Source organism: Anas platyrhynchos, chromosome 6 (genome assembly GCF_047663525.1).
Source record: "Anas platyrhynchos isolate ZD024472 breed Pekin duck chromosome 6, IASCAAS_PekinDuck_T2T, whole genome shotgun sequence".
Taxonomy (NCBI): domain Eukaryota; kingdom Metazoa; phylum Chordata; class Aves; order Anseriformes; family Anatidae; genus Anas; species Anas platyrhynchos.
The window spans coordinates 40,814,806-40,828,204 of record NC_092592.1 but is presented as its reverse complement, the minus strand read 5'-3'; the positions used below and the strand labels follow the sequence as shown (position 1 = coordinate 40,828,204).

Sequence of the window (13,399 nt, the reverse complement as noted above, 5' to 3'; positions counted from 1 at the left end):
TATGGTCCTGCAGGGCATTGATAATGTGCCCCTCCCACCAGCCCAATGGCAAATACTAGCGTTATCATCAGGTAGATAACTAGACGGGAGATAATCAAACACTTTTTGGCTTTACCTGACAGCATAAGCTATGCTGTATGCTTGGCAATGAAGAACAAAACAGTACATGTTTTTCAGTACATTTTAGAGTGGCTAAACTTCACAAAATCTTTGCCAACTATAGCAAAGGAATGAGAAGAGCACTGACTGAGAAGATGCAAGTATGGGTAAGACAAAGCTAGTGATAATCAGACTAAAAAATGCAACTCCAACAGGGCACAGCTGTCCCAGAGAGGAGGGACAATTGCTATCAACTGTTGGGACATGCTGGACATGCCGACTTTTGCCCCTGCAGACATCCTAGTGACAGAAAGAAGCTTCCTCTCTGAGCTTTGCTCTCCACTGTCACTATTTTTTCTCTGGTGAACAACTTCTGCTGATAAGGCCTGTTATAACATCTACATTGAGAAAGACACTGAGTCCAAATAGAGAAGACACTGAGTCCAAATAGAGAAGAAAATGACAATAAAAATATTATACGGTGTGTGCTTTTAATGAGCAACAGTTTAAAGTATACAAAGATGAGGATGAAGTTAGCTGCATACCTACCATGACACTCTTCACATAGCCAGCTGTCTCCAGGGTCTGATAAAAAAAAAAAAACAAAACAAAATACGATGTCAATAAGTGAAAAAAAATCCTGAGGAGAACTGAGTGCATGTTAGCAAAGAAAAAAAACAAAAACCACAGTGGTGACCTTTAGGCTTGATGTTGTCTCTGGCTAAAGGAGCTCCTACACTTTGTTTTGCTGGTGCAAGATCTGGTCCCTAGCATACCTGCTGGAGGTGCTGCAGTGGCTCAGTCATGCAAGTGCAACGTAGCTTGAGAGGATTTTTCCAGCTACAATACTACGGATAGCCCAAATTGAGTTCAATTACTACTGATCATATCAGTGTCTGCCATACTGCCACTGATGTTAGCTCTGCCAGCTAGTTTACAACAGCCGAGGTACACCCTCAGTTAGGCTTCCTTTTCTTTCACTATGACCTTCGTCAACCTCAGGCACGTGCAGCAATGTTATACCTTACCTTGGAGAGCTCATCAATGATATTTTGCTGTTCAATAACCTGTAGTCTCAGAACATCAACTTCTCTCTCCTCCTGGCTGTGATCGAGGTCATTTAAAGAGCTCGGTCTCCTTATTGTTCCAGCTCTTTGCCTCTGAAAGAAACCCATATGGCAAAAAAATGAAGTGATCAGGAGGCTTTGCCAAAGAACAGCACACAACCTATCCCTTTCACAGCTAGAAGTGCATCTACTCTACTGGCTGTTCTAGCGGCTGCCCTGCTCCCTGTTTTGCTGAGCAATAATCCCAGATTGCAAACCTGTGTTTGTTCTGGCTCCTCAGCTTCTGCTGCAGGGAGCTGGCAGTGGCCGGGGAGGACAGCAGGCACACGGGGCCATCACACGCTGCCTGCCAGCTGCCAAAGGCTAACTCAGCTTCAGTTCTGCCCAGAACCTGGTGTATTTTTCTTGCTGGAGAAGGAATTCAAAGAGCTGGGATCATCACTGCTTTCTGGGTTGCTCACTGCCTTTCCTCTGCAGCAGTCCCAGAACTGCAGCACCCCCTGAGATGATGAGGGGCTGCGGTCACCTCACCCTGTGCTGACATCCACACAGTGTCAGCACTGCTTAGCACCAGCGGCTGGCCACTAACAACAATGAATTTAAAACCAAGAGGGAAGAGAATGACAGGTGCAGATTTCCTAAGGATTATGAGGTGATTATTGTACAAAAGTCAAAGTTGATGTGAGGTAGTTTGTGCTCACATTATAATTTAGCAATCAGTGACTGAGCAGCCATCTGATCCAAATATGCAAAACTTACATAAATTCTTTTCTTCAGAACTATTGGTTTCTAGGGTTAAATAAAACATATTATAAAACAAGTTCAAGCCACAAACCACTCAGAACTTAACAGCAAACAATGGAAAGGAGAAAAGGTTCCTGTCAAACTTTCAAGTGTGTGGTAATGTCTGACTTCATCAGCCCTGTGAGTACTACATTACATGTTATATTGTATATTATGTGAGTTTACAGTTACAGCCCAGTCACTTACCATTGCTATGTTTTCTTGTGTTACAAATTTTAATTTATTTTCCATTCGACGCAAAGCATGTGACAACTCTTCATTTTTCCTACTAAGGCGTTTATTTTTGTCCAAGATGGGCTTATACTGACTTTCAGCTTCTCTAAGACGTTTTAACTGAAAAATTAAGAGAGAATTAACACCTCAGGGGCTGTTCTTTTTTTTTTTTTTAAAAAAATAATAATCTAATATATTAATCGTTTGCTTTAGCTATCATAGTAGCAGTACTTTCTCTTAATGCAAGACAGAATTAGTAAGGAAACTCTTGGTACAGTCCTATAATATAGAGGATTGCTCCTTCCTCATCAGATGTACAACCTGTGGAACAAATATACCACATGGGGAATGTATTTATTATTGTTGAATTTTCCTGAATCCCATACGCACAGGGTCCTGCGGATGTCCTGCAATAGTTTCTGGATAGCAAAGGAGAAAATAGCTTGATGTTGGCACTGGTGAGACCCTGCCAGTAAGTGCAGTGCGTTCACCACTGAGACTCACCAGCTCGTTTCTTTCCTCCGACAGCAGCGCGTTGCGATCCTCCAGCTTCCTGATGATTGCACTCAGCTCGGCAATTTTAAGTTGGAAACGCCGGGCATCCTTTTCATCCAACTGCTGTTCCTAAAACAAAGATCAACTGCAAATAACTGTTCATAAGTGTACATGGAATATCAGCATTTTTCAAAAATCAAACTTTAAAAAAAAATAAAAGTCTGAATCCAGACATTTCAAAACTATTTTATGGAAGAGTGTGCCTATGCCTTAGTGGAACTGATCACTGAAAGCTGCAAGATGAGACCAATGGAAAGTCAAGAGTGAAAATGTAACAAAGTATGCAAATGCAGAAGTATGTATATGTAAATACAAAGTCACAAATGCTAAACTTGGAAATAGAAAAGAAAATATCAAAAATCAAGGCAATGTTTCCAATGTATGCCACTGTTGAACTGAGTGTTTCAGACATATCACCCACTCTGAGGACTTTGTTATAAGAAAATGATATTAAAAGTACTGACGTACGAATGGGGAAAATCCATGCAATTATACCATTGCATAAGCTCTTCTTCCATAAAGCTGTGGCCCTTATTTGGTTCTAAAGGGTCACTTGTAAAGCAAATGGGGTAGCTCTTTATCTGAGTGAAAATGCTTAAAGCAAATTATAAATGAATAGAAATATAGGCAGACATGTTCTCATTCAGAATCAGAAGGAAGTTATATATATTTACAAGCGTGACAGACTATTTTTTTCCTAGTACTTATTTTTTTTGCTTTAGTACTTATTCTGATGTTTGGCAGAAGTTGAGCACAAATCAAAACAAGCAAATTAGTGTCCATAGTCCTGGTGGCAGGTTTGGGAGGTCTAGGATTCCTCATTCAACAGGTGCAGGAGAGGCTTGGAATAAAGAATAAAATAGATTGCTTTGCTCATGTATAAATATTTACACTTCTACTGAGAAAATTAAGGCCGTTGCAAAAGAAATCTTGATGAGAATCAGCAATGAAGAAAATCTGCATATGAGGTCAGTTAACTGAATTTTCTAATATTAGCAAATTAAGGCAAAAGCAAAAAGGTGCCATTGGAATACTAAAAAAGCTATTGTGAAAGGGCAACTAAAATTTAATGTTTAGGATATTGCATTGTAGAAAAGAAACAGGAGAGAATAGGTTAACATATTTAATTTACTTTCTGGCGCACTGAAAGCGAGAGCATGTAGCAGCATGAAAACACGAGCTAACGGAGGTGTTCCAGGAGGACAGCAGGACTTCCTAAGTGGTCATGCACTGGTTACCTTCACCCGTTTCCTTTTGTAAACTGGCCTTGTACATCTGCTTACAAAATACATTGACAGCAGTTCCAAAAGCTAGCACACATACATTACTTGGTTAGAAAAGCATTTGCATCATTTGTTGGCAAAAATTGTGTCAAAGTGTCAAACTAAGGCAGGTGGTAGAAGTATGATACAGTAAGAAAAAGAAAGAGTAAAATGAAAAGAAAATTTTCACCCTGGTAAGGAAAACAAACAAAGGAAACCAGAAAACAAAACAACAAAAAAGCAAAAGCTCTCCCATAATTTGGTTCAATTTGGTATCTTAAAGATTTGGCTAATGAACAAGAGCGAGAAATCAACGCCTCTCCATTTCCCCTGAGTTACTATGGGAAAGCTGTTGCTCAAAGGTGCACTCATCAAGATTCTGTCCTTTTGTGTCATTTTGTCATTCTGTTTGTTCGTTTGTTTAGGTGAAACCACGTGAAAGTGCTTACGGGGCTTCCTGAATGATCTGAAGCGTCTCCTGCACCACTTGCATAAGGAAGTTCCCGCTTGGGGCTGCTCAGATGCCGATCAGACTCTTTGATCTGGGAAAGTTGTTCATCTAAAGCCTCCTTTTGGAGCTGCAGTCTCTGAGCATGCCCGGCTTGAACCCCTAACTCTCTTTCCAGCACGTAGACTGCTCTGTCTTTAAATTTAATCTCCTCCATCTATAAGGAGAACAGAACACAATCACACACACGTGCAGCATCTTGACAACAACATAGCATCCTACTGACCCCAAACACAGCCACAGTACAGTTTCACAGAGCCAACACCCCTCAACATGTAAAAAACAAAACATCCTCTTGAAAATATAACAGCAATGAATATTTGAAAGTGAACATACACATTGAATTGCTTCACTAACTCAGGAATATTATTCATACAAAGGTGTGCCCAACCACTTTTGAAGGCCATCAGATTAAAACATCCTTTTTAAGCAGTTCTTCATTAAAATGATTAGGAGATAACCCACATTCTCAGTACCATTTCAAAATACCTTCTTTCTTAACTCGAATGAACAACAAAGAAATGCAAAATAATAAAAAAATAACAAATAATACATATCCCAATATGGATTACCCTAGTCAAAGATTTTAATGATTTTGCTGCATTTTGATTGAAAATTAGGTTTAATAAGTAATTTTAAAAGAAAGACAGTTAAAACCTGAACATCTTTTTAATTCTCAACATATGGAAGGATGTGATATTTTTTGATTTTCTTTCCAAAACTTTCCCATCTGAGTAATTTGCTTAATTGTCTCCTTTCCATGAAAGGTTTTGCTTTTGCCTAATAAGCATTTTGCAAAATCATTAAATGCTTAAATGGCAAATAGCCAGCTATCTCTAAGTCTCTTCTATTCTATGTGTCTCTACGGTGGTAGCTGAGTTCAGAGAACTGTGCCCACTGCTGTTGGAGGAGTTACACCGAGTCTGCAGATGCTCCAGGAATACCTTCTGAGGGACAGAGCATTTGGATTTTTTCTGAATGTTGATGTGGAAGTTGGAACCTCCCTTTACACAGAACTGAGCCAAATCCGTCTGTGTGCTGTGAGCTACCTGCACCAGAGAGGTCTTGCACTGCAGGGTGGGTGCACGTGTTATTTGCTTGCACCAGGATCAGACCCTGAAGTCTTTTACAGTTCAAACAAGGGTGGCCTATGCCCTGTCTAATATAGAAAAAATATTGAGTGCAGCCTGAAATATTTGTCTGCAATGAAGCACAGTACTGCAACATGGTCCCAGGCTCTTTCCAGCTGGATTGCATTCCTATACATTATACATGAATATAAAGTATTAATTACACTGACACACCGCTGGGTTGCCAAATGTGCTTACAGTGAACGATTCGATAGGAGAAAGAGATCATACACGTCTCCTAAGACATTCATTGATGCTTTTCAGACACCATGTATGCACATTGTACACATCAGATTTTGGGCAGGTTTTGAGACTTTACCCATTTAATTTCAGTGGACAGCTTTTAAAACGTAGCCTGCTCAAAATAAGAACATTTTGCCTTGTGAGAACTGCATTCATGATACATTCATCTCTTTTGGATAGCTTTGTCTGTAAACCTGCAAAAAAAATGGCATAGCATATTAACAGATCACTCAGAGGGCTTTCTTCTTAAATACTGCCAAAATGCCCGCCCAGGGAAAAAGCAAGTGGTGTCTGTCGATGCTCGTCCAGCAACAGCATCAGGAAATTACTCCGTGAGGTGGATTTCGGGTGGTGGGGTAGGCTCCTGCTCACAGCTGTGAGACAAATGAGGTGGGAGGGATGTGCCAGGCTGGGGAGCAGCGTCCCCCTGTTGTGTGGTGTGGGACCCCCATGTAGGATCCGGAGGGGCTGCAGGCAGAACACTGCCACCGGTTCCTGTGCTCCAGCATGCACGGTGGGAGCACACCACACCTGCAGCTCGGGTCCCATGCAAGAGCTGTGTTGCTCGGGAAGCAAGGTGCTTCCCGAGGCTTCATGCTGCACAGGCAGCCCTGCCTGCCTCAGCTGCTCGGGGGAGCTGGAGAAATAGCGAGCTACAAACCAGAGCCCAGTCTTGCTTTGTCCGAGGTGAAAAGCCAGCTCCTTGACCCTTGCTTTGCCAAAAGACAGGGTAGGACAGCACACAAGCACTACATGGAATCACAATAATGAAAATTTCAGATTCTCTTCACAAAATGCAGCAAATCAAAAGTATTTTGGGTGCCATTTTATTAAAGGTGCTTTCAATAATTTCCATTAAGCCAATGGTCTACTAACTTTCAATCAAACAAAGAGACAGCTGTTGTGGTCCTTCTACTAAATATCTAACCAAGTAGAAATCTAAATGGATCTATAAACACATAGGTAACACTTTGTAAAATCATTATTTATTTTTTTTAAATAGGGAGAATATTGGTTAGTTAGCTCCTATTTATATGAAAGCAAAGACATGGTACAACATAGGCAACACTTCAAATTAAGAAGAACAAAGAAACTGCAGAAAATGCAAAAGATTTTGTAACAAGGTATTTCACTGGTGGCTTATCTCCTGGAAAGAAAAACTAAACAGTCTTGGTGAACAACTAAGGAAACATCAGTATTCACATTCCCTTCGTATGATTAAATTCATATTCATGAAATATGCATAACAATTTGATGTGGCCATCTCACTATTAAATACTATGAAACAGAAATGTTATAGAAATAGTACTAATCAAAAGAAGCATTTCACCAGAAAATATTACTTAGCACATTTCTTTACATCATTGCTAACAATATGACAACATTAAGACAGGAAAGGACAGGACTCACGGGGAGAGGTGCCAGCCTCGCGGTGTGTGCCCCCCCAGGCTGTCACACCCGCCCGCCTCATCGCGCCCCGGGAGCAGCGGTGGTCCCAGTCCCGGTCCCAGTCCCGGTCCCAGTCCCGGCCAACCCTCCTCCTTCCCCACCTTTTGTCTGGCGGCTCAGACAGCAGCAGCACTCACCAGACAGTGGCAGCGCACGTGTGAGCACAGCACCCAATCACCTGGAAAGATGCCTTGCTCTGTGCCATGGATATTCCCACTTCAGTTTTAGCAGGCCGCCTTGACTTGGAATGAATATTTATGCAGGAGTGCTAATTAATATCCAGCCTGCGAGCACAGCGGATATCAATTATGCAAACCTAATCCCATGCAAACTTAAATTTGTTATTCCCTCCTTGTGCTTTCTAGTGCAATTCCCAGCCCAGCATCGCGTTTTGCTGTTTTTAAGCCTTATGGCTCTTTTAAAATGTGTTGTTTCCACGATGATTGTAAAACCCATGCGTAGGTTTCCCTGGCTGGGAAATTTCTCCTTGTGATGTTCTTGGGCCTTTGCAAATCCCACAGATGACACCGGGAGCGTGGCTGCACGCCGCAGGAATCTGCCTTTGAAGCTACTGGCGCGTGGTGGAAAAAAGCCAGTCACTCGGAGACAGGGGTTTTAAATGCAAACGAGAAAAACCCTTTCCAGCCGGAGCTGCTGCACAGCAGACATTGCCCCACGGCGCCGTGCAGAGCCAGCAGTTGGCACACGCCGGGACCTGCCTGTCCTCACCTCCCTGAAGGCCCAGGGCAGGGAGCTGGGTGGCAGAAGGCACGCGGGGAGGCCTGCCACGAGGGACGGGTGTCTGTTTGCACCCTCCCTCTGCATTTCCCTGAACATTTTCCCTGACACTCCCACAGAAATAAATGCGATTGCCTCTTTGCCCTAGCGATGTGTGTCACTCATCAGCGACAGCCAGCTATATGAAGTCAGCCAGCCCGCCAAATGCTGTGCTCTGATACTGCACGTTGATATAAACCACTAGGATTTGTGTTTTACAAACAGACTGGGAGAGAGCTGCAGCATACCTGCAGACTGGTGCTGCTGACCAGTCAGCGTATGTAACTTGAGGCGCTGAAACTCCATCAATATTCCTGCACATCAGAGTCAGGCTGCCATACAGTGCTGCAGCACCAAGTCAGCATTGAGTCCTGACATTGCCAATGGTGGGACGACAGCACACACAGTGCAGGAGCACAATGAGCTTCCATACTCCTTGTAGCCAAGGAAAATTTTCCTTCCTTCAGCACAGACCAAAAAAAAAAAAAAAAAAAAAGTGCAAAAAACCAAAAGTGCCCCTCCCTCTCACAATTGTAGTATCTTGTGTCATTACCATGTATATTGCAGTAATAAACTGCACACTGAAAAGTACTTAATACATTTTTAGAAAAGTAAAATTCTCCTTACAGCCACGTGTTGTTTTCCCACCTATGCTGTGGCTGCAGGGAATGCCCCAGCCCCGTTACTGTTAGCAGAGCAGGGACACAGAGCTCTGCAAGGGACACAGACTGATGCATCTATCGTGTAGCTGAGGGAGGAGGTGAAAGCCAAGAGTGGTTCATGCTACCATTGCTGTTAGAGGCATTGCTAGAGCAGCAGCTCGTCAAGAGGAGAGTTTCTCACTGCAGCTAAGCCACAATACACGAGCAAAGCACCACCAGAAGCAGTGGTCCCACACCCTGTTGGTGATATGACAGGGTGAGCCGGCTCAGGGTATCAGACCATGGGGAAACTGTTCTTTTTCACTTTTGTGATCCATTTTCTGCCAAGGCAGCTCACTGAGCTGGCTCACTGTGTGTGTGCGTGGTCTGCTTCAGGAGAGGTGGGTGGGCGTGATGCTGGGGTGAGGGGAGCGTGGCTGGGGGCTCTGGTAGCCTCGCAAACGAAGCCATAAGGTGAAACTACCCTCCTAGGCTCTGCATTTCCTGAGTCTTGCCAGTTGCATGGGTTTTAAGTTCTCATTAGATGGCCTTAGAATAAAGCTGTGGCTATCCCATTGCTTCGTCTGCCTGTCAGGGAGCCCCTTACCCCAGAACCACCCCTGGCACAGCCCCAGCACTGCGCTGCCACACGGCAGCTGCGGGTCCATCAGCCGTGCAGGGCTCTCACCAGGCTCTCACCCAGGGAACCTCTCTTGTAACATCTTCTTCCAGAACTGACCCTCGTCAAAAGGCATTCACTGTCAGCAGTGCATTACCACGCCTCCAGTAACCTTGCCAAGCTGTCAAATACAAGAGGAGCCAGTATATTATCTCTGTGCAGTTAAACAAGGGCACACGGTATATCCATCACCGAAAACTATTCAGTGACATGGTTCGGCTACAATACTGGCCAAAGAAGGATCCTATTTGCAGATTGCCTGAATTTCAGCTATACTGAACCAAACAGCATGTTTAGAACCAAAAGAGCCAAAGTGTTGCACTGTGCAGTGCAGAAAGGTGAAGTGGTGCAGGCAAAATCAGAATTTGCTGCTCCCACTCAGGGTATAACTAATAAAAAAAATTCCCTCACTAGGCAACAAAGACTTTTATTTTTGAAGACTGGCTTCCTTTTTAGTGCTTGGTGTGAACAGCAGTACACCAAATTGATAGTGTTACAAGTGAAGCTACTTAAATTGTTAGATATTTCTGGATTTATATTAAAATATATTAAAAAATCACTAAGCAGAGTAAATTTGTTCAATGAATAATAATTATTTTCAAACAATTTAAAACAAAAATGTAACAGAATTAACTGCAATACCATATTTGAAGAACAAGGTACATTGAATGGGAGAAATAACTGCATAAAGATAGGAGGAGAAAATACTCCTGTCACCCACAGGAGAAATTTGTACATGTATGGTACCTCACATATACTTAACTGATAGCTAGGTGCTAACAGAGCGATCTGTTAAATTATTCCATCATGTGCTTTTGAAAACCTCACCCGTGTTCACCCACTAACCCACTTAGAGGTTTCAACTGAATGCTGATTCCCTAAATCCTTCCAACTGGTGAGCCAAGTTAAATTACAGACAAATAGTTTCCCACAACAATGTTGGATAATTTTTAATATAGTCTGGGTGAAGTTGGAATAAGAAACGCAGTGGTGTAAATGAGGTTCTAACTACAAATGATTTGCAAGGAAGAGTTAATCCCTTTGAATAATTTGTCTAGCTTTCAGTATAGGATGGCTGTTGAGATGCCTTTATACCAAATATAGTGATCTTTTTCCATATAAGGGAACAAAAAGGAGAAGAAAAAGACTGTCAATCACCAATAAAATTAATATTTAAAAAGTCACACACTTTTTCTTGAGAAACGGTCCTTTAACTGTCACATCTTCCCTAATTTACCACTGCCTAGCAGAGCAATCTCAGAGAAGTGCCTGCAGACATGCTGGTTCAGAACATTACTGACAGATTGCTCTCCTCAGTGTCCCTGGTACATTGAGCCCACAAAGGGCTCAATGTACAATGGCTTTATATTAAACCTTTTAGTAGTTGTTATTGACTAACTTTTATCTTCATTTGCAAATAAATACTCTCCAGTCTGTAACAAATCTCATTTTTTCAATCTTTCTGGTTTTTGTTTTAGTTCCCCTAAAAAAAAAAAAAACAAAACAGGAGGAAAGGTGGCTGCAGTTACCACTGATGTTCACCACTTCTCACTTCTGACCAATTTATGTTTATGTAAAATTTAAATATTTTTACCACATTGAGTTTTCATCTCCACTAAGCAAAACTTGAGGCCAATTAATTCCATGGCATTCTCATGTCTGAAGGGCTGTGTTCCCTGGACATGAGTACACAGATACAGGGCAGGTTGTTATTAGAGGTAGACCATGCAAATGTAATTAAATACATTCACGCAGCATTTAAAGCTGATCTGAAACACACAAATTAAAATTTGAAAGGAGTTTACTAAAATTAGAAATTCTGTAGAAAGGAGGTTGTTGCCATACCTACTTGTTACCATCTGCAATGTGACTTTCATCTTTTACATTAACGTTTCTTAAGCTTCTGAGCCAGGAATAGCTTAACTGGGTGAGTTGTACTTCTCTGTAGATGTTCACACCCAGACTTCACAGACACAAACAGCACAAGCTGTATGTGCAAATAGAAAACACAAGGGCAGAACAATTTGAACACATGCTTTTGCAGAACACATCATTGCCTTCCCTGCAACATTCAGGGGACAGATAGCTGCTCAGCTTTGATGTATGGGATTAGTCTAAAGCTGTCAGCATCAATGAGTAATAGTCAGCCCTGTCACCTGAACGATATCTAGAAGAAAAAGAATGCTTGTTTGGTAAATATAGAGTGGGAACTGCTTCCAAAAGAATATTACACGTTGGTAGCTATTACAGTCTGCAGGCCTCCCAGGCTGGTGGTACAAAACTACAAAATTGCCCCCTGCAATTACTGCATCTCTAATTAACAGCCTATTTGCTGCGTGTGTTGGAGTGGCATGGCATAGCATGAGACTGCAAGCAGGGGGGAGGACCCAGCTTACAATCACATCTGAAAGCATCACTTTGACCACAAGAGTACTTTGGGCTTAGTTTTTCTGCCGGAGCTGGAGAACAGCACACGTACAGGCACAGCGGGTTTGGCTGGCTGCAGCGTAGCCGTGCCTTCCCCAAGACCAGCCTCTTCTGGAGAGGGCAAGAACGCAAGGATTCCCCTTGGGAACACGGCAAGGACAGAGCAGGACAGAGCTCAGTAGCTTTGGGTCATTCACTAGGGCTGGGTTTAACAATTTAACAATTTAACAGTTTAACTTAATTCACTGTTGTAGTTTTGCTCTGCTGTAGCTTTGACGACTTACTAAGTCATCAAAATGGAATAGTTCATAGTAAAACCAGGTACTTTGAAAGCCTGAGCATGTATATCCTGCATTCCCTTGGCAAATCCCACAAAAGATGGGAAAACAATTCAGCCTGAAGTTAAGAAGATGTTGAAGCACAAAAATGCACTCCATTTTGCTGGAAGCAAATTTGTATGGTTGTGCATTTCCTTTTTGCTATATACTGCATCCTCCTAACACATTACTTCAAAGGTCATCTAATATTTTCCCACATTTTTCTAAATTGAGACACTAGCAAATGTATTTGTCTGTACAATAGAAGAAAATAATTTAAAAGGAAGATAATGGAATAATGTAAGCTTACCTTTTCAAAACAAACTTTGTCTGACTACATATGGAAGTATTTTCCATCCTGCACCTAAGATAAGTCAAATGTCCTTTGAAAGTAAATATGAAAATGAAAAATATTGAAAATGAAAAATGGTACCTATCAGACACAAATAACTTCAGAAGATTATTGCATGTTAAAGGGCTAATATCATTGCAGACCTAAACGTGAATGAGTATAATTTAACTTTCTCCATTCTGATGAAACAAAAAAGCAGTATTTTTCAAGAAGTGAAATAGCAATTTGCTCGAAGGTCACTTCCCCTCTTTGTTAAATGACTAAATAATGCATTGTACACGAATCAAGGAGCTTTTACAGTCCTAACATGAAACTATTAACATTTCAGAACTGGATGTCTGCCACAGCCTCTACATGAGCGTGCAATCCCCAGTCGTGGGCCAGAGGCAACGCAATATGCACGAGCACTGGGCCAGATACAAGCGGGCAGAAATCCACCTGGCTCCTCACGGGGCTGGGCTGAGCTGCACACAGCGGGGCACGGCTCTCCATCTGCACAGAACCATAGCAGGTAAGGGGCGGTTTCATGAACACGATTAAAGATACAACACTAATATTGTTGGTAAATACCGTTGGCAGACGTGGTGGTGACTGCTGAGCCCCACACCTGCTAGGCTCAGAGCAAAGCCTGCCTGGAGCACGGCAGGATGCCCCTGGGAGTGCCGCGGGCTGAGCAGGCACAGCGTTGGTCCCGGGGTGCCAGGATACCTCGGGGGCACCGGGCTGGGATCTGCAGCACTGCTCTGCTGCATGGACAGAGCGGCTCACACTGGGCTCTTCTGCATTTCCCTGTATATCATGGCAGCCCCGACCAGGCTCAGTGAACAGGCTTTGCTGATAGCTTCTATCTTAACAGAGGAAAAAAGTGCTGGCTTC

General features: G+C 42.5%; 1 protein-coding gene across 16 annotated transcripts in view; it reads right to left on the bottom strand.

Annotated features, from left to right (window-relative positions):
• Positions 1-13,399, bottom strand: part of JAKMIP3 (Janus kinase and microtubule interacting protein 3) — an 87,218-nt gene that overhangs the window by 32,440 nt on the left and 41,379 nt on the right. For 10 of the 16 annotated variants that reach the window (XM_072039937.1, XM_072039938.1, XM_072039942.1 and 7 more), the window contains 5 exons: positions 4,450-4,665; positions 2,688-2,807; positions 2,157-2,303; positions 1,128-1,259; positions 649-684 (listed from right to left, as the gene is read on the bottom strand). In XM_072039937.1, coding sequence (XP_071896038.1) covers positions 649-684; positions 1,128-1,259; positions 2,157-2,303; positions 2,688-2,807; positions 4,450-4,665 — 651 coding nt within the window. The remainder of the gene's footprint in view (positions 1-648; positions 685-1,127; positions 1,260-2,156; positions 2,304-2,687; positions 2,808-4,449; positions 4,666-13,399) is intronic. The other 6 variants (XM_072039946.1, XM_072039949.1, XM_072039947.1 and 3 more) reach the window with 2 other exon arrangements.